Source organism: Callorhinus ursinus, unplaced genomic scaffold (assembly GCF_003265705.2).
Source record: "Callorhinus ursinus isolate GAN/ISIS: 27379988/994484 unplaced genomic scaffold, GSC_fseal_2.0 scaffold6, whole genome shotgun sequence".
NCBI lineage: Eukaryota > Metazoa > Chordata > Mammalia > Carnivora > Otariidae > Callorhinus > Callorhinus ursinus.
Window position 1 is genome coordinate 26,386,682 of NW_027397068.1, and position 22,466 is coordinate 26,409,147.

General features: G+C 36.8%; 1 protein-coding gene across 2 annotated transcripts in view; it reads right to left on the bottom strand.

The window, feature by feature from the left end:
* The window catches only part of ATG5 (autophagy related 5), a 121,919-nt gene extending 99,564 nt beyond the window's left edge, over nt 1–22,355 (bottom strand). Inside the window, exons 1-3 of one of the 2 annotated variants that reach the window (XM_025863308.2) lie at nt 22,092–22,355; nt 13,789–13,954; nt 5,395–5,522 (exon numbers count right to left, since the gene is read on the bottom strand). In XM_025863308.2, the coding sequence (XP_025719093.1) occupies nt 5,395–5,522; nt 13,789–13,896 (236 nt within the window). In that variant the 5' untranslated portion in view covers nt 13,897–13,954; nt 22,092–22,355. Of the gene's footprint in view, nt 1–5,394; nt 5,523–13,788; nt 13,955–22,086 lie in introns of both variants that reach the window. The other variant, XM_025863317.2, reaches the window with a different exon arrangement.
* Between the last annotated feature and the right edge of the window lie 111 nt (nt 22,356–22,466).

A 22,466-nucleotide genomic window follows, 5' to 3' on the forward strand; every position in this document is an offset into this window, starting at 1 on the left:
CTACTCCAGCCAATCTAACCTAAATTTAATAGAAAAGGAAGTGGTGAGGATATGAACCTGGAATAAATCCCAGAAGAGGGCCCAACTAGTAAAGGTTCAATCTACACTGCCCGATAAAAATTAACTGTACCAGAATAGTGTTAGGTCTATTTTCACACTTTACTCATTTTCTTTCTCTTCCTTACATTGCTCTAGTCTTTTCTAAATTCAATTCTCAAAATGAGTAATATTTTCATTTTTCTTTGCATAAGGTGTTTCTTCTTCACCCTTTCATTACTGCTAAAATACATACACACATACTGGCCACGTAGAGCAATAACGGATATGTTCCTAAGTCAGCCAAGGGTGCTCTCAGTAGTCTAAACATCTGCAGTCAGATAGCAAACAGTATTCTAACATCAGCATTGAAAGAAAGCTTCCCCATACACTAGAGAGACAAACGTCCTACTCCATTTCACTGAAATACATGCATCCTATTCATAAGTCTACTAGTGATTCACTGGAAACAGGATTATATTTCATTGAGTGAAAAAGGGTACAAATTGGGGCACCTGGGTAGCTCAGTCAGTTAAGCACTGGACTCTTGATCTCAGCTCAGGTTTTGATCTCAGGGTTACAAGTTCAAGCCCCATGTTAAAAAAAAAAGGGGGGGGAGGGGGTGCAACTCAATGTACACCAAAGTAATTTAAGGTTTACAATCAATTTTGCCTTGCTTTACCTATGGAACTAACACAAACAACTGTAAAATTAGTACTGTTTCACAGCTTTCTAACCCTATTCTTAGGCATGAAAAAGTACAAAAACAGCCAAGGGGATACTACCTGTCTCAAATGCTAAGTAAATCACGTTGCAAAATTCAAGTTTACAGAATTTATAAAATTTTAGAAATTCACCTTAGAAAAAAAAGAATCTGTAAGAGAAAAGAGCCTGCACAGTATTTATAATTAAGAGGTTATTTCATTAAAATTTATTAAGATTTTATTTATTTATTTAGTTATTTATTTGAGAGAGAGAGAGAGAAACAGCATGAGAGGGGAGAGGGTCAGAGGGAGAAGCAGGCTCCCGGCTGAGCCAGGAGCCTGGTGTGGGACTCAATCCCAGGACTCTGGGATCATGACCTGAAGCGAAGGCAGTCGCTTAACCAACTGAGCCACCCAGGCGCCCTGAAATTTAATTTTGAAACCAGATAGATACAGTATTAAATCCTGGGTCATGCTGTTATGTCTATGTTTAAGATCAACATCAGTGCTTGCTGTTTTTTTTTTTAATTCAAAAGGTAGTTTCAACTTCCTACTTTCAACAATCAGTCCTGAAAATAAGTCAGTTTACACAAAATAATAACATTCTATTAGAGACACTTGCTTTTATAATTGACAAAAAGAAAAGCTTTTTCTAAAATTTATACTGAAGGCCTAAGATCTAATCAATATTAGGGTATACAAACAAAGTGTTCTTTAGAAGAACCAGGAACTGTTCTCTCAAAATAATTCTAATATAAAAGTAACAAATACAAACTTTAAACACTTGATTTACAGTAAAAAGAACCTTCACCTTTTAAAATGCAATGTTAGAGCACCCTCTGCTGACTAATCAACTCAAATCACTCTTAACAAAAAAAAAAAAAAAGAAAGAAATCCTTGCATTTGAGTTAGATCAGCCCTTTTTGCCAAGCAATTTTTAAAACTTAAGGACACAAAGGACTGTAGAGGATAAAATGGTAATCAAATAAAGCCTCCTCAGATTCTCTCTACAAATCAATAATATATTTAGTATTCATTATGTGTATACCACTGTTCTTAAATATCTTCCTATTCTAATATGGATAAATAACATAAGCAATTTAGAGAACCTACAGAATTGAAGAAAACAACAACTAACAAATAGAGTATCAGCAGATATGGTGGAAAGAGCCCTGAGCTGAGACTCAAAATCTGGTCCTACTCACTCATTTGAACAAGTTATTTTATTTAATTTGGCCTCATTTTCTCAATAAAAGAAGGAATTAATTTAGATTCATTCACCCACTGAACATTTACTTAGCACCTCTTATGTACTACTGCTTAAAGTACAAAAGCCCATGCTCAAGTATCTCATGTAGATATTTAAACAATTATAATAATAAATACGAACAGCAGGAGTTACAGAGTAAGAAGTAGTATCAATTTATGCTCTTTCTACCTTCTTTTATGAATTATCTAAACTGGTGTTTGATTTCCTTTCTCACTTGAATTTATTTAAAACTCCAAAGAATCAAGTATAAGAAAGATGTTATCACCCTACTCAAATAAATGCTCCTCTACTCTTTAAGACACCTGCATGGTCTCGAAAGTCCAAGTCCTATAAAACTTCAGTGGTAGCTGCTTCCCTACAATGATTATCCTATCATATGAAGTCCACTGCTCAATGCCGTATGGCTACTGATAGTCTATGACTCCTTTAACACAGGAAGAGGACTTCTTTAACGTAGGAGAAAACTGCTATAGTTGGAAGCAAAAAAAGGAAAGATTAAGACTTAGCCCAGAGGTCCTGGATTATATTCATGCCTCTGGAAGCTATTCCTTCCTCAAATGTATGGAGTACCTAACAATATGGTAATTAGTCCCCCCTTATATAAGGGGGATATGTTCCAAGACTGCCCTAAGGATGCCTGAAACCACAGATAGTACCAAAGTCTACATATACTACACTGTCTCCTATACATAAAGACCTATGATAAAGTTTCATTTATAAATTAGGCACAGTAAGAGATTAAGAACAATAACTTATAATAGAACAATTATAACAAAAAGATAAAAAAGTTACGTGAATGTGGTCTCTCTTTCTCAAAATATCTTACTGTACTACACTCACCCTTCTTGTGCCTTCTTGTGATAGTGTGAGATGATAAAATGCCTATGTGATGAGATGAAGTGAGGTGAACAACATAAGCACTGTGAATCGGTGTTAGGCTACTACTGCCAACCCTCTGACAATATGTCAGAGAAGGATCACCTGCTTCCAGACTGTGGCTGACTGAGGGTAAATGAAACTACAAAAAGCAAAACCACAGATAAAGGGGGACTACTGTACCAAAGGAAAAGTTTTATCAAAGCCATTAAACACAATGAGCTTATAGCAAGACATAACTATGAAAGTGACATCATGCATAAAAAGTTAACACCCCAAAACCTAAAGCGAAGATACGTGAATACAATTACTTTCACATAAGCGCTCTAAAAAGAAAAATAATTTTAATTTTTTGCTCTTTAATAAAAGATTCTCAGAAGAGATAATACTGACAAAGTAAGAACCCATGATATATTTAAGCCAAAATCATTACTCTGTGGTAACAGAGAGAAATAGGTCCAAACATTATTTACCGATATATAATACAAACTTACAGAATACAAGTCATGTCAAATACAAAACAACCCACCATACAGGATGGATTAAAACAGCATCTGAAGAATGAGGACTGAGCACTCATTTACTTATAAAAGTTAAATTGAGGTTTCCCATCTTTTCCAGAGTTTCTCAATTGGGGGTGGTTTTGTACCCCTCCATCCCAGGACATCTGGCAGCATTTTTTATAAGCACAACTAGAGGGAATGCTACTACCTCTAGTAGGCAGAGGCCAAGGCTGCTGCTTAAAGTCCTACAATGTAGGTCTGGGTGGCTCAGTCGTCAAGCGTCTGCCTTCAGCTCAGGTCATGATCCCAGGGTCCTGGGATCGAGCCCCACATCGGGCTCCCTGCTCGGCGGAAGGCCTGCTTCTCCCTCTCCCTCTGCCCCTGCTTGTGTTCCTGCTCTCGCTCTCTCTCTCTCTGTCAAATAAATAAATAAAATCTTTAAAAAAAAAAAAAAAGTCCTACAATGTACAGGGTAACCCTCCCACAACAAAGAATTACCTAGGTCAAATGTCAATAAAGCCCTTTAAGAAGCCCTACTTTACACTGATAAAATGGAAAAGCCTAGTGTCAGTCACATGAATTCTTAACAATGTGTATATAATACACATAGAGCAATACAATTTCAATATCCAACTATAACACAGACAAGACTGTCAAGAATATAGATATATCCTATTGCTACTCACCCACAATCTCTCCCCCTCCTTCCTTTCCCTCTACTCTCCTGATCCTTGCTCCTCTTATACTTCTTTTAAGCCACCTTCCCATTCCAAAACCTCCCATTCTTCTGAGAAATAAAAAGAAACAGAAAACATTGACTTATCTATGCTGCCTGAGGTCTAGAACTATTCAAGAGTTATAAGTCTGATATATGTGATCATGAAGCTTGTCAATACTGTTTTTATTTAAAAATGAATGCTATAAAGAACTCTGTCATCCTTTCCCAGAACTGCCTCAAAAGGTTGGAGATGTGACCTATAACTCAATACAAAGTCCCCTTGTTTCCAAAATCAATACAAAATATCACTTTGTGTATTTCTAAACTGTTATGAAAATCTACTCAATTGTGGGAATTCATCAACATGAGGTGAGTTCCAAGAGTTCACTCCTTATTTCTAAGTAATGCTTATATTCAAGTCAGCTGCACTTATTAAACATCTATTAGCTTCCTTTTTTATGAGCCTCTTTTAAAACTCTTCATTATAATACTCCAGATTTAGAAAGCAAGCCCACCTCTAACCTACTTATATTGTTCATATTTAAGTCTTGACTTTTTCATTCAACTACATTCACATAGCAGCATTTCGACACCTACATTCCAGCATACCTTGAACCATTTTTTATATTCTTCTCTGTAATTTCTCCAGTTTCATTAAATATTTTTGGAAGCACAATTTTCAAAACTCTCAGTAACAGAGGAAATACAAAAATACATCATCTGTACATGGATAAGCCCACATTTAGGATTTATTTTCAATATGTTTCTTGAGAATGATATAATATCAAAATTATTTTTCACATAAAAAGGAAATCAATATATTTTAAATACTAAGCCAAGGCTAGATAAAATATGTGCATATGGCACTATATGTGGAAATCAGTTTGAAAGATGCCATTTTAGGTAATTATGTGTATATAAAGATCTGTTACAAAAATTTTGGAGATAGAAACAAAATTGCATAGTGTCACAGAGTGACTTATTCATTAGGGAGTCTTAAATATGTCTGGAAAAAAAAACCCATAACCAAATACACTATTATTATGCCACTGAAAAATCTATTGTTGAAAATATATACAAATTTGTCCAGTCTCTCATGCATCCAAAAGAAGGCAGAAATATCTTCAATAAAATATTTAAACAATAGTTTAAAATTCACTGTATTATATGAACTAGACTAGTGATTTATTTCTTTATATAACTTTTTAAAAATTGCCTCAGGGCACTATACCTTCATAAAGCTAGCATATATACTCAATGCTTAATAATGCAGAAAAATTCACTCACCATTTCAGTGGTGTGCCTTCATATTCAAACCATATCTCACTAATGTCTTCTTGTCTCATAACCTTCTGAAAGTGCTTTTTCACTTTGTCAGTTACCAACGTCAAATAACTTACTCTTGGCAAAAGCAACTGAAATGAAAATTTGTAAAACCGTATTTATTTACTATTTTTTCAAAAAAATATATACTAAATAGGTCTTTGAATTTTAAGGAAAAACAGCCATGTTCTTTGCATTATTTTGAGTATTCCACACAAAGTCAACTGCTTTTTATAGCAAAAAAGGGCTAAAGGTTAAGACGTTTTAAATTTCTTATGAGGTCATTACTTTAAGTAGGGCTTATAGCATAAGTACCTAGAATAAACAACACAATCTACATACAATCTTTCTGTAATACTTTTCTCCAAATAAAAATACAAATGTAATCAGATGTCATGCTATTTAGGATACTTATTACTTCTATCAAATTCAACTTAAAAACCAGTATAATTCACCTGAATTAATTAAACTGTTCTGAGAAAATAATCGACTCAGTCCTAAGATACATCTTATCAATCAGGACTTCTCAATTGGTCCATCATGTTTTGACAATCTACTATGTATTCGCTTAATCGCAATGAAGAACACCAAGACAAAGATATAATCTGTCCCCTTCCATATGAGGCTAAAAAAAAGGTAAAAAAAATTCATAAAAAGTACTTACAAAAATACTTCACTGCAGCAACAGAAAAGACTTTAAAGATCAAACAGAAATTTTCATTTGATGAACAATAGGGGCCCACTACAATACAACGAATAAAAGGATGGCACAATGAGAAACAGTATTTGAGGAATATTCTAGTAGTGGTAGATATAAAGAACGTAAGATTATAAACTGGAAATCTGTTAAGGAAATATTACATGAAGGGATGGGCATGAAGGAATGGAAAAATGAGAAAGGTTTGGAAATCAGTCAGAACAGATTCTGGTTATTACTAATCAAGAAATTGAAGGAAAGAAGTTAAAGATGACTGACTATTGAGCCACACATTTAAATCTTTAAAGGGCAATAAGGCACAAGTTTAAGGTATGATGCTGGTAGATTGGTGATCTGCCACTGTTCAGGAACTCCCTCAATCCTGTCTTTATGAAGCCTGGGCCTACTTGGACTTTGGAGAGAAAAGTCGGGGAGGGAATGATGGGCTAGGTAAAGCCTCAACTGGCATAGTTATGAAGGTCATCATTGTTTCTCCCCCACCAAAGATATCCAGAAAGAAAACATAAGACAGCATTTAAGAAAACTGGTTAGAATTTTATAAAGAACACATATGAGTGGATAAAAGGAGGAAAGTGGCAAAAATTCATGTTTTCCCGGAGATACTCTAGCCATTTCTTGCTTTTCTAAGCTTCTGTCTTTTGCTGGTAAAACTGTTTTATTACTCTGAGGTGCTTTTGAGAGGCTAATTATGCATCATTTTCAGGCTGTTTATTCAAAATTATTATGTCTTTTGGTCAGCAAATCAAGTAGAATTACGGGGCTGGGGAATACATACAAAGAGAAATATTCTGGATAAAGGAACTAACTGAAGATCAAGTAACAGGCCCCAAACTAGGCAAGAGAACATGACGGTGGTCCTGGGGACAACAGGGTACAGGGGGTGGGAGGTAGCTGGCATGCTCCAGTGTGGAACAGAACATACTTACTAATACTAGAAACAAGCTTTTGAATAGCAATGTGGATTCAATGTAACATAAGTTCCTCTTTTATAAGGAAACAAGCAGAATGTGGATTAGGGAAGAAGAGAAAAGGGAAACTAATACAGTGTATAAGAAAAAGCACTAGTTGATTCACAGGCAATATTATCACCTCTAGTTTACATGCAGTTTAAATGACTTGCCAAAATCATATTCTATTAAATAAATGGCAAAGAAATGATTCATTAAAATCAGAAATGACAGAATCAAATATACATGTAACATGGACATCTCTAAGAAATTAAAACAGCATGATTAGTCAACCATTTTTTTAAAATAAATAAGTACAGAGTTGACCCTTGAACAACGTGGTAATTAGGGGTGCTAACCCCCACACAGTTCAAAATCTTCACGTATAACTTTTGACTCCCCAAAAACCTAACTACTAAAAGTCTACTGTTGACTAGAAGCCTTACCAATAACATAAACAGTCAATTAACAGATATTTTGTATGTTATATGTATTTTATACTGTAGTCTTACAATAAAGTAAGATAAAGAAAATGTTATTAAGAAAATCATAAGGAGGGGCGCCTAGGGGATCAGTTGTTAAGCGGCTGCCTTTGGCTCGGGTCATGATCCAAGGGTCCTGGGATCGAGCCCCACATTGGGCTCCATGCTCAGTGGGAAGCCTGCTTCTCCCTCTCCCACTCCCCTTGCTTGTGTTCCCTCTCTCGCTGTGTCTCTCTCTGTCAAATAATAAAATCTTAAAAAAAAAAAAAAAAAGAAAATCGTAAGAAAATACATTTTCAGTACTAAACTGTAAAAAAAAAAAAAAAAAATCAGCATATAAGTGGACCCACACAATTCAAACCTGTGTTGAGTCAACTGTAATCTATTAGTCTAGTAAATTCTATACTAGTAGGTCCAGAACTTTTAACTTAAAATGTCTGCTGGGCATTAAATAGGATTCTATTCTATAGAGCGTATTAACCTACTAACCTATAGAGATAATAAAAAAAGAGGACAGACACAGCAGGACTGACAAGCATGGGTATCAGCTACTGATTTTGGGGTGTTATACTACATGCGTAGGGTTCAAAGTTGCTGAAAAGTCCACAAATGATTTTCACGAAATAAAAACTTCTTCACAATAAGGAATGAGGAACATTAAAATGTCAGCTCCATTAAGATGGGGATTTTTGTTGGTTTTGTTCACTGCTACATTCCAAATGCTCAAAATAGTGTCTGAATGAATGACAGATCCCAAAGATTAAGTGACCAAAAGCCAAAAATGATAATTAATAAAAGCACAGAATCTACACTGAAATGTACTTGAAATCTTCTGTTCTAAATTAGCCTGTTGAAGTAATTTGTAAATAAGATAAATATCTACAGTAGCATTAAGAAGTAACACTAAGATTTGAGAATGACTATATTATAGATAAACTTATCTAATAAATAAGTAAAAATGAAAAAAAAAATAAGAGTAAAACGACCTCATCCTGTCTTCCATATCCAGATAGTACCACTCACTGATTTTCTTAGGTGTATCTCATTGGTTTACTTTCTTTAATTATGGTAAAATATATCTAGCATAAAATTTGCCATTTTTAAGTGTATACTTCATTGACATTAAATACATTCACACTGTTGTACAACCATCACCACTACCCATCTTTGGAATTTTTCATCATCCCAAGTTCAAATTCTGTACCAATTAATCAGTAACTCCTCCAATTCTTCTCCTCCACAGGCCTTTGGACTATTCTAGGTACCTCACACAAGTGGAATCATGAAATACTTGTCCTTTTGTGTCTGGCTTATTTCACTTCCATTAATGTCTTTGAGGTTAAGTTCTTTTAATATGAAAAGGGTTAAACCCCTCTGGGGAAACTTGTCAGCTACATGGAATCTTTTGTTCTCTCATTCTTGATTTAGCACTATCAAGTATTCGGTGAGTACTACACACACGATTTTTTTTTTCTATACAGCTTGTAAGGAATACATGTTTTATACAGCTGTATAGATTACTTATGGTTCTGAAAAATGTAGCTGTAATATTTGTTTATACCGAATCCTAATTTTTCCAACTATTTTCAATTCTAAAATTAGGGATTTCTTCACCTAGAACAAAAATAGAATTAAAATATACTAGAATTCTGTTCCATTTCAATGTGTGAGGCATCACACCAGGCAATGAAGATAGAGCACTGAATGAGATAAGAGTTCTTGCTCTCACAGAGCTAACAGGCTAGAAAGATAGTAAAAACAAAATTACAAATGTGATGAGTACAAGGAGAAAGTAAAGAATGTTACAAGAGCAAGTAGCAAAGGAATTTAACCTCATCTAAGGGCTTAGGGAAAGCCTGGACAGGAAGTCTATGGTAAGGCAACAGCCAGGAGGTAAAGAGGAATGAACCAAACATGGGTGTTGTGGATGTCGGGTTGTGAGCAGGGATGGGAGATCCTGCTGCTCATTCCAGACAGAGGAAACTGCAAGACAGCATGGAATGAATACAGAAACAAAGACTGGCACAAGGAGGAACCATAAGAAGTTGAAAATGAGAGGAATGAAGAGGGTTGAGGCAGAATAGTACTGAAGAAGCAAGGGATCAGATCATGGAGAACACTATAAACTACACGAAGGATTCTAAAGATGATGAAAGGCTACTAAAGGTTTTAAGGAGGCAGGTGACAGGATCAGGTATGTGTTTTGAAAAGATGACTCCAACCACAAACTGAAAATGGAAAGAGGGCAAGAATGAAACCAGGGAAATTACTTAGTACTATGAAATCCCATCAGTTTTTAAATGGTGGTCTAAACTAGGCTATAGCAATGGGTATGGAAGAACTGGGTAAGTTTCAAAGATATTTGAGATATAAAATCAGATGGACTAAGTTACTGACTGAATGCCTGGGATATGGGAGAAGGAAGCAACAAGGACGAGTTCTTTCTTAATTACTGGTAAGAGTCATTAATTAACTGGGTCTACTTGCAAAAACAGGAAGGGATTACAGCAGATGACCAGTCTATCTGGAGGTAACAATGATGTGTCCAGTTTCAAAACACTCAGTGTGATATCCAGCAGGAAGACACATAGGTCTGGGGTTCAGGAGAAAAATCTTGGGAGTTGTCAAAATAAATACAAAGAGTTTTATCTCAACAAAGAGATAAAAATGGATGATAACTCCAGGGGAAAGTGAAGGGGGGGGCAAAGCCCCAAGGAATGCCAACATTGAGGAACAAGCAAAAGGAAAGAGATCTGGCAAAGGAGACCAAAACCCCCCCTCAGAAAGGTAGAAGCAAAACCAGAATTATGAGGCATCGCAGAGCAAGAGCGAACACTGCCACAAAATGGAGAAAATAGCCAACAACAACATCAAAACACCACTGAGAGATCAAGCAAATGAAAATTCAAAAACAGACTCAAGGTTTGACCAAAAAAAAGATGTCATTGGTGACTTCAGCAAAAACAGCTCTGTGGCAGTAGTGTGTAACTGTGATTCCAGTAAAGTAAGTGGGAAGTGGGAAGGAGATAACGAGCAGAGACAACCTTTTTTATAAGTCTGGCCATGAAGGGAAAGCAAGAGGGTGAAGAAGAGATGGGGTCAACAGATGATTGTTTTAGGGTAGGAAGGCTTAAAATAATATAAATGCTGCAAAAAAGGAGCTGGTAGGCAGAAGCTGAAAGTAAAAGAAAGAGAGAAGGCAGGGGTGGAGGTAGGAGAATATCAGAAACCACCAGCTTCCTGAGGAAAACCGTGGATGGGATCCAGAGCACAGAGAGAAGGTTGGGCCTTGCCAAGGAGGAAGGACACCTCTTCCATTAAAACAAGAGAGAAGTCAGTATGTGTGAGTGCAGATATGTTTAGAAGACTTGGTGGCAGAAGGTTAAGGAAACAGAAAGCAGGAAGTAAGGTTACCTGTTAAGAATGAAAAATAAGGTCAGGGCTCAAAGAAATACTCTTAGAGAAGAAGAACAGAGACACTTGACTAAGGAAACATAAAAGGACTGCAGTGTAATGTTTAGGGTCCACTCAGATTTATGATCATGTGCATGACTGAGTGATTTCTTCTTGTAACAAGTCACAAAGTATGAATGTAAATTAGTATGTTTTTACATTAGATAATCTAAATGAAAGGCAACAGTTTAAATGAATGTAAGAAAAACAACAGAAACTGAAAGACTGCCTAGTTTCTAACAATTTTTCTTCCTAATATTCCCTGCAGAGTAAGATATAATGCTCTGACATAGATATGGGATGTAGGCTGAAAGGAGATTTATGCGGAGGCAATCAAATGCAGAAATAAACAGGAATATATTTAACATTAATATTCTTTTCCATTGGAAACAGACTCTTTGAATAATTTAATTTATAAATTTGGTATGAGTAAATATTTTTAAATCTAGTTTCTAAGAAATAAGGAATAAGTGCTATAAAAAGTAAACTACAGGGGCGCCTGGCTGGCTTAATCAGTAGAGCTTGTGACTCTTGATCTCAGGGTCATGAGTTCAAGCCCCACGTTGGGTGTAGAGATTATTTGAAAATAAAATCTTTAAAAAAAAAAAAAAGCAAACTACATTTTCATTCACCTATCCTTTCTACACATCCACCTGAACATGACTGGACTTTGCAGGCCATGGTGATAATCCTGTTAATCACCTCACTTGAGCTTTGAGAATGTCTGGAAAAGAGGTTTACTGGCGCCTAGGCTCTGATATTTTTACCTCATTTCATCCAGAATCTTTACAATATTATTATTATAAACTGTGTAATTTACAACCAAGACACACGTAAACTAAAACCAGATTGGCACTACCATTCTCACCTATAATTCTAAGACTAACCACTGCTGTTTATGTTTATTTTCTTCCTGCATGTAGTAACTTATACTTATGTACTTATGTATGTGAAGAGCAAAATCTAGGTGATGCCACATGGTTTTAAACTGTAGTTTTTGTTTAATATTTATTATATGCCTGTCACCTGATATTTTTCCAAAAACATAATCATAATTACTGTAAGAGTTTCTTTTGGGTGAAAAATGAGGGAAAAATATTATTTTAAAAAAATTATCAATTAGACAAAATAACTTTCTTCGTTCTATAGATATCCCCAATACTTGCTGCCATTTTCAATTCAATTAGAGACAGCTAGAAAACAACTTACACTCCACTCTCACAACAATCTTTTTATATTTAACAAATTCATACATAAAGAAGGAAAAAAAGAAGTAAAGAAGGCTCTTTACTTGGATTAACTGCAGGAAGCTGTCAAACATCATATTCTGACTTAAAAGTAAACAGACTTAAATTACATATTTCTCATATCTGCCACTTTGACCAACTAGACACATACATTCCTTTGTTTAGATACGATCAGAAAGGCACCAGAGGTTAAAAGTTTTAATTAAAATAACAGAAACTAGTTTGGAAACAAAACATAAGTGATATCCTAACACATATTACAGAAGAAGCAAAAAACAAAAAAAACAAAAACATCTACCAAGTGAAATTCTTCTAAAAATAAACTGTGACCACATTTTGTTTTTAACTATGGAAATTTTTCTAAAGGCAGAAAAGAAAACTGCTGAGATTTCCCAAAGTTAAAACGACTCAAAAGTATATATTCAGTTATGATAACCTGAGTATTAGTAACAAAAGACTGTCCAATTTCTCTGAAATTATTTTCAGTAAGAAAACCCAAAGAGACCATTTAAAACAAAATCTCAACATGAATGTATGAGGCTTTCATGCACTGAGTGTCTACCACTTGCATGACCTATGCCAGATGCTGAGGATACACAGAGTAAAATGAAACTGTTCCTGTACCCAAAAAGTGAGTGTATGGGGCTCCTTAAGTAGCTTCCTCCACCAGTCTGACTTCTCATGGCTGGAGCAGGCTGAGGAGCAGTGCTACCCCTCAAACAGACAAGGGAGAAAGCAAAGGGCAAGCTTTATTAAAGTGAAACAAGAAAGTCCAACACCACAAATAAATTTCCACTTCTCCAGATATTCCTAGGTAAACAATATTATGTGTACCTGAGACAAAACTAAAATAATGACAACTGAGAATGTCTTTGTCTATTAGGACCTATTCAGTAAAAAGGCAGGATACTACTATTTCTGACTGACAGATGCTTAAGTTTGGGTTATATATGCACTTAGAAAAGGAAAAAAAGCAGGCTAAAATCAGAAGATATTTGATACTGTTTTCTAAAACAGATGACACTAATTCAAACCTACAAGTTTACATACAGCAATTTGTTATATTTTGTATACTACATATCAGTTTATCAACATATGAAAACACACACATTCATATGTTCATTGAGCTATAAAAACAATTTGGTAAATAGTTGCTTGGAACCACTTACCTACAGAAGAATCAAATCTGAGCCTATCATTTTCAAAATTGCTCCTATAGCACATAACTTATAATTCCATTATCACATATTATATATGTATGTATTCATGAGAAAAAGAAAGTCAAGACAGTCCCATAATCAACATGTCAACAGTTTTTTCCCTCTGGGTGGTAGGATTAGAGGTAATTTTTATTTCCTTCCTTTTACTGATCTGTGTTTTCTAATTTTTTTCTGTAATAACAAGTATTAATTGTATATAAAATGTTGGGTAACAGCCTCCAGGTTCTTAGACCTTCATTTACAAAAACGGACAAAGTCAGATATTCCATTTTTCATCATCAACATACTTACATAATATGGTTCTGCCTCCCGTTCAGTTATCTCATCCTGATACAGGGTGAAACAAGTTGGAATTCGTCCAAACCACACATCTCGAAGCACATCTTTGTCATCTGTCATTCTTCCAATGGTTAAAGCAGTGCATATAGGCTAAATTCTTTTTTCACCCAAAGCCAAACTGAAAATAAAATGAAGAGCATTAGTCAGATCCTTGCAAGGATAAATGAACACGCTCTAAAACAAAGAAAGATTATATGAAAAATGAATGCCACAACAATCATTCATTTCAAAAAAATGTGTGATCAGCATTCTTTAGAATGAATGAAAAATCAGTACAATAAATTCTAAATGCAGAGCTATTATTTATTTAAAAGGATCATACAAGTAAGTAATTCAAAATTACGTGTGCTAACTTAACTTATGCAACTAATAACCCACAGCCAAAGTGAAGCTATATTTGTATCATTCTCTCAAGCCCCAGGAGAGTCTATTGCTCATCTAAAGGGAAGTCTTCCTATATCCTTATGGTCCCTTAGAGGCCAACTCCAAACTATCATACCCACAATTACACCTGCCCCATCTAATCCATTCAACCTCTCCTACTCCATCTAGATAGTTTGCTCTTGCTTGAAAAAAAAAAATGCACACACACACACACACACATCCTGGTGTACAGACTTTGTATAGACCTATTTCCATCCTAAATTTCTAAATTTCATCCTGTCCATGGTTTGATTCCACCAATATTTCCAATCTTATTTACTATACTTCTTTTAATAAACCCTCTAGCAAAACTGGCAATTTAAATACCTTGCTCTCTGTCCTACCATCCCCCGTGACTAATATGCTCATCTCTCACCTGTTCAAATCCTACCCACTCTGCAAACCCAGCTCCCAATCCTCTGCCACCATGAGTAGTAGTAAATGCTTCTACTCTGAACTTAAAATATTCTCTATACCACAAATTTGGCACTAAATCTGCAAACTGAAATATTCTGGGTATAACAGAAGAATATGGCTTTTGGCCTCTGCAATATCCAATTGTCTTCCAGCACTAATATTCCACAACTAGGTAACAATGCAATATACAGTATGAGTAAATGCAGAAATAAACACTGTCAGTACCTGGATACTAAGATTCAATATCCTTCTACTCATATATTTCTTTATGTATATATATTTTTTCTTTATAGGCTAGCATATCCTATGAAAACATTTTAAATAACCATATCAGTTTAGCCAAATACCAATTACTAACACTGAATTATTCAAAGAGCTTTTCTCTCTTTTCTCATCCACTGACCAATGCCAAGTGCATCAGGACTGCCATTAATTAGCCAAAGATTAAAAAAAAAAACAAATAGAGTTCTGAATTTTGTATCACTATACTTAAATGCACCTTGGAGGTCAACTGGATGCAATAGGATCTACAGGTAAATAAACTGAAAGAGATGAAAAAATCTGTCCAACACTACAAGAGCACTAAGTAACAGTGAAACCAGGATAAACATTACAAGACCACTAAAGTAACAGTGAAACCAGGATAACAAATCTGGTCACTGAGTTACTGAACTGAGTCTAGTGCTCTTTATAGCATATTACAGTGTTTTAATTTTTATTAAAGCATATCCATAAAAGTCACCATTTTAAGCAAATGATACAAACAGTCACACTTCATATAATTCCACCCTGATACACTTCAAATTCAAACAACACATTGAGTTTCTCTGCAGTGAATTCCCAAGTTTACATATCACACAAAATTAACTCACTGAAAATAGAAAAGACCTCACTACTTACAGATTACATTAATACTGTTCTTTATGAATAAATTTACTGATGACAGGAAATAATGAAATCTAAGTTATGGCAAATAAGTAAACCTAAAGTTGAATCCAATACAGAGGTGGTAAGCAGTGGTTTCTGTAATTATAATACACCCAATTAACCATTAGCTACAACTAAGATTCCTCTGTCGCTCACAAAGAAAAAAAACTTGAGGCAAAGAGCTCCTTTCCTAAGAGATTTTAAGAACATTGAAATACAATGTTAAAGCTGAAAGTCACTATCAATATTGTCACACTGGATAATTTTTCTGCCTCAGAAAAAAATAGGTAGACAATATAATTCAAAAGAAAATTAAAAATTAAAGTGGGTATGGCCACATTTTAAAATAAAGTCCATTTCTACAAGTTCTTTCCTTCTCTCCAACCACTGTCCTCTCAAGAAGGAATAATCATCCGATTTGTCAGAGTCCAGGACACTAATTGAGCCTTGTTTATTAACAAGCAGGGGTTACCCTAAATAAAAATATCACGGATTTGGGTATGGCTCCATTCTCTCCCCTCTACTCTGCCAGATGACAATACCTGACTCCCATGCTATTTCTTTCCATGGCATTTTCTTCTGCTTCTTCCTTTCACGTGTCAGAAACAGTAAGAAGTGTCCAATGTCTTCCTTTTCTCTTTGTTTCTGGGAGTCTCTCCCCAACAGTGATAGAAGTATGGACTTATCTTTTACTGGTTTTATACCTAAAATCCCACTGCAGAACTTTGGTAAACTGGGCTGGAACTTAAGACTTTACTGAAGTTCGAAGGTAGGATTTTAGGTACAAAACTGGTGAAAGATAAATCAGTACCTTATTACCCATATACCACCGTTTCTTATGTATACATTCCTTGCAGGGAAGATCTGACTGAACCAAGGCAGCTGAAGGCGTCATGTGGTAGTCAATACAAATTTTACAAAACAGCAGAAATTCCTAAACAGATTTATGAAAACTTCAAACAAGGCTACTAATTGAGTCAAAATACACAGACCCAAATTTATAGCATCATAAAATGTTAGTTTTTCAATATTAATAAATATTCACATATAATGAATTATGTAAGAAAGCATGCAAATGCACTTAACTCAAAAATGTGCCAAAAAACTGATACATGGATAAAACTAAAAGATGTATTAAATTATCTTTTTTAAAACAGAAGCAGAAAAACAAAATTTAACTCCTGAGAGGCACTACAATGTGGGGGTTCAAAATACAGAATATGGAGCCAGACTGCCTGGATTCAAAACCTAGTTTTATCACTCTGTGACCTCAAGTAAGTCAATTAACTTCTCATATCTTAGTTTTCTCATCTGTAAAATGTGAATAACAGCACTACCCCATAAAATAGATAAAATTAATACATGTAAAGCACTTAGGGCAATGCCTATAATATAGTATTATAAAGTGTCTACTATAATTTACAGAACCAATAAGCATGTCTCAAAATTGAACACTGGGAGACGTCTGGGCGGCACAGTCAGTTGGGCATCCGACTCTTGGTTTTGGCTCAATCCTGATCTCAGGGTCCTAAGACTGAGTGCCACATCCAGCTCCTCACTCAGGGCAGAGTCTGCTTGATATTCTCTCTCCCTCTCCCGCTGCCCTTCCCACTCACGCTCTCTCTCTCTCTCTCTCATAAATAAATCTTTAAAAAAAAAACTGAACACTGCTATTAACACTCAATATAAAGTCAATCAATATTTGATCATTTGCTATGCCCAGCTGTGTGGCAGAGGCTGAGGATATTCAAGATGATGATGGTAGTGACAATAACAACTTTTTAAAAACCTCAGGCATTGTCCAGAAGATATTATCTCCCAATCTACTAAACATACCATAAACTTTCATATCTTTTCCATGGCTTTGCTCATGCTGGTGGTTCCTTACCCTAAAGCAGCCTTGCCTACCTTGTCTTCTGACTTAAAACATCCTTTAGGACCCAGCTCAAGATAGCCTTTCTTTTATGCATACCTCAGGTGAAACCTTTCTTTTCTCACTGCACTTCTACTTTTACAACACTTATAAACTTACAGTAAAGATTTTTTTATCTCTGATTTCAGATCTCATATTTTTTCATTTATGTCATACGGTTGCCAGCATCCCTTCCAACTCCAAAATGTCCATGGTTATAATTAAATGCTATTTTATGAAAGCTTTCATAAGGGAGGAGGGTGGAAAGGAAGAAGAAAAATATTACTATCCCCTATAGTGTTCAGAGGGGAATTTAAAAGATATGGAACTTGAAGAATGTGTAGAATATAAAAGAATGAGTATATGCAGAATGGGTAGAATATTCACTAGGTAAAATATGGAATAAAGACAACAAATATTCCAAGCAGGGCAAAATAGCATCAATAAAGGCAGAAAGTGTGCAGGAGCATGTGCGTGTCAATTTTTTAGGAAACTGAGTTGGGAAAAGTAGCAGATAATGAAAGAGCTGATATTGTGACATGTTTTAATATCACCTGGGATCCCGGCCAAGTCACTTTACTACAATGTCCTTACCTATGAAATTCATCAGGCTGTTCTGGCAAAAAAAAAAATCTATAGAATATTTGACATGGTACTGGACACGTAGTAAGTGCTGAGAAATAAAAGCAATTATTATTTCTTTACTGTCAAATCTGTAAATGTAAAGTGAGAACTAGATCATGAAGCATACCAAACAGAAGACTGTGCGTTCTCAATTTCATCCAACAAGCCTACAAAGCCTGTAAGGTTTTCTAACAGTGAGATTAAAACTACCTAGTAGCAGTGCACAAAAGGAGATCCCAAGTCAGAGAGAGGGTAGCCAGGAAGCAATTTCAACACTAAGGCATATAATAATGAGTGCCTGACCTAGACTGGTAGCAGTGGATAGATGAGAGACAGATATGAGGTCTTTCCAAGGAAGAATGAACAGAAGTTAATGGAAAACTGGCTGAGGGATAAAGAACAAGAACAGGGAAGATTTAAATGCCGACAGCAGGCAATACAGACAGAAGGTTAAGGGGTTTTGAAATCAGACTGACATGGGTTTAAACCCAGACTTCCACCTGTGAGCTGTGTCCTAGTATCCTGACATCTTTGAACCTTGTATTTGTGAACTGAAGATAATTCTAATTTCACAAGGCTGTTGGGTGTTTGGCACCTGGTGACCACTCAATAAATGATATATGTATTTAATACATGATTTCCTCACGCCTCCATGACCTGTCTCCTTAAACACCCGTGTCCTCTTATTTTTGGCCAATTCTTAATCCTCTTTTAAGAGTCAGCTTAACATCAGCTTCTTGGGAAGCTTTCCACTAAGCAATCTCCAATCTAATTACTTCTATAAGATTGCATGTTATAACCATGTATTGCAGTTATGTTTATCTTATCTGTCTCTTGCCCATCCCCACAATGAACTGAGTTCACTGACAGCCGAAGCAGAATCGTATTTACTTTGTATCCTCAGTATTAGCATAATTAGCACTTAGCAGGCTCTGTAATTTTTGTTAAACAATTGGAAAAATGTATAAAATATATATACTGAAAAGTTATACTAGCTACTTAAGAAACTTTTCTGCCTAAACTCTTCTCCAAATCAGTATAATCACACTTTAAATTCAGCAAATTTCATTATTTTGCAAGAATATTTTCCCCTCTCACAGATACACTACACTTTCATCACCATGCGTCCAATTAGAAGGCAATATTTTTCAAGCACAGACATCACAACCCATGATGCAGTCTACTAGAAGTAAGCTCGTGGAAGACAGGGCTATTTCCTGACTGCTGCATTCTCTTCAACTAATTCAAGGCCTGGAACAACGCAAGTTCCCAGCCAATAACATTTAGCAAACAGCACAGGAAGTATAATAAAAATATAATGCACAATTACTAGTCTCTTTCACACTACAAACCAAGAAAGACTAACCTATTACTTGAAGCTATTCTGCTGACAAAATCCCCAACTACCTAGAAATTACTTAAAATATCAAATAACTACTGGGAGTAAATTTGAAAACATTTAAAAATACTCTATGCTGGCTGGTCTCCTTTTAAATTCATGAACACTAACCTCAAAAGTAGGCCCTGAGTACTGGCCAACGTTCCTACATTTCCGGAGTCCATTTATTCTCCCACTGTCCTAGATCATCATTTCGTGTCTCCTCTCTCCTCTAATTTTCGCATCTCCTTCCTCACTCTCTCACAGCTAATGAACTAGCGTTCTATTTCCTTCTATCCTGTTACTAAGGATGAGTGGTTATCAACAGGGGGTTTAATGAACAGCCCAACCCCCATCCTGGAGGAATAGCTCCTCAATCTCTCCAACCTCCTGCCAATCTTGAAGTGCACCAGGACTCAGTCCTTGAACCACACCTTTGGAGATCTCTCACGGCTTTTAAATATTATTTACACATTAACAATTCCCACATTTATATCTTCAGCCCAAACTTCTCTTCTTAGCTCCAATTTCATAGATACTATGCAATATTGACATTTCATTTGAAAATCCAGCATGTGCAAACAGAAAATGATTTCAGACCTTCCTCCCTCATCTCCCTATTATTCTGTGGTCTTCCCCAAATCATAAAGTGGTAACTGTTCTCTAGTTGCTAAGCCATAAATCTTGGAGTCATCCTTGACCCTTCATACCTACTGCTTTAGCTTAGACACAAGTCCAGAATCTGGCCATTTCTCACCATCATCACTATTATCACACTGATCCACGTCACCTTGACTGGATCAAGGCCTGGATAAATGGCCTACTAAGTGGTCTCATTATTTCTGCCCTTGCTAGAGACAAACATAGCAATCAGAAAGATCCTTCTAAACACCAGTCAGATCAGTTTACTCCTTTACTCAAACCCTACCATCTCATTCAAAGTAAAAACTAAAGTCCTTACAAAGTCCTATAAGGCTGTATATGACCCGCCGCATTCTGACCTGATTATCTACTTCTCCTCCTTTTTGCTCACTCAGCTCCAGCCAAACTAGCTGGTACGCTCCTGTCTCAGGGACTTTGTGGTAGATCTAATGGCTCATTCCACTACATCCACATGAAATCCTTCTTTATCACTTTTAGGTCTCTACTCAAATATCATCTTTTCTAAAGCCACCACTGCAATTTCCTATGCAGGCCACTGACATTCCTTGTTACCCTTCACGACTTTATTCTTTCTCTCTATCACCTTTCACTACCTGACATATTTTTAAATTAATTTTTTAAATCTTTTTTTTTTAAAAAGATCTTATTTATTCATTTGACAGAGAGAGACACAGCGAGAGAGGGAACACAAGCAGGGGGAGTGAGAGAGGGAGAAGCAGGCTTCCCACTGAGCAGGGAGCCCGAGGCAGGGCTCGATTCCAGGACCCTGGGATCATGACCTGAGCCACCCAGGCGCTCCTTAAATTAATTTTTATATTAATGTCTTCCCCTCCCACCCTCAAAGTGAACTACATGATGGCAAGAATTTTTACTGTTTTGTTCACTATTTTTATATTTACTTTTTGTTCAGTGCCTGGCACATAACAGGCACTCAATATTTGTTAAATAAAGCAAACCTACACTTGAGTATGTACATTATTCTAAATAGTCATAGTCATATGGTACCATTCTGCTCATTTCCCCCAGTTTTAACCAGCATATCTCTGAAGATCAGAGCACATACTCAAATCTAGCATAAAACTCTAAAATTCCCCTCAACTACCCTCAGCCCAATATCTTTAACTTTCAAATTTAAAATTTAACCAACAAATCCATGTATGGAAATCACAAACAATTAAGTTCAAATGCAAGTACCAAGGCTCAAAAGACTTTGAGATTTATCACGTGGATTCTGGAAGGCCTTGGAAGTTCAGAGATGTCTGATAGTCTCTTGAGTTCTGATTGTTGCTGAAGACATGCTGTGCCTCACCACCCCTGAGGAAAATCTAGAACCAATCCAATTTCCCTACGTTCCTCCAGTTTCAGGTATGATTTGAAAATAATCCAAAGTATAAAGGATGTGAAACTTCTTTGCCAACAGAAAATGACTTCGTTAGCACTAAATATTATTATTAAAATGAGAATGAATGCCGTAGAGAAAAGAAATTGGAGGAAACACCCACTAAATTCGGACAGAACCGAACTGCCTGTGAAATAATTACAATTTAAATAACTGTTCCACGAAAAATGCACGTCTTGAACTAAACTCTAGAGCCTGCGATAAGACGCTAGGCTTCCTACTTTAGTACGGAACTGACATACTCCCGGAGAGAGATCACACAGGGTCCATACACCCTCCGGCCTGCCCAAGGTCCTCGGCGGAGGCGTCTGGCCAACTCCACCTCCCCTGGAGGAACCACCTTCACCCGCCACCGCCGCCCGGGGGAGCGCTCCTCTAGCCGGCCACTCGCCCCTCCCTCTTACCACACCTACCTGGCACCTCCCCAACTCTTCTCCTCCAGGCATTTCCCCACACTAGGAAAACGGGGAGACGGAGATACACATACACATACACAGTCGCACACACCCTACCAGAAACGCCAGCTCCTTCTCCGGCTTCCCGCACCGGTGAAGACACTCGGATCCCGGGCTCTAGCAGGGCGGAGGGGCAGGGTGCTCGTCCCGCAGAGACGCGCGAGCCCTGAATCCCGAGAGCCCGCGCAGCCGCAGAAGTCAGCGGCGCGGAGGTCGGAGCCGAGCCCTGCTGCACTTCCGCCCTCCGGTATCCTGCCAATACAACCCGCAGCGCCGCGGGGCCTTGGAAGCCCACAGCAAGTCCAGTCACCCTCGGCGCTCGGAGATGACGTCACGGGAACCCACGTGGTCCGCACTCCACCCTCCGCTTTCCGTCCAACCCCGCGAGGAGGCCCGAGCCGCGCTGGAGCATGCGCAGACAGAGCGGAGCGC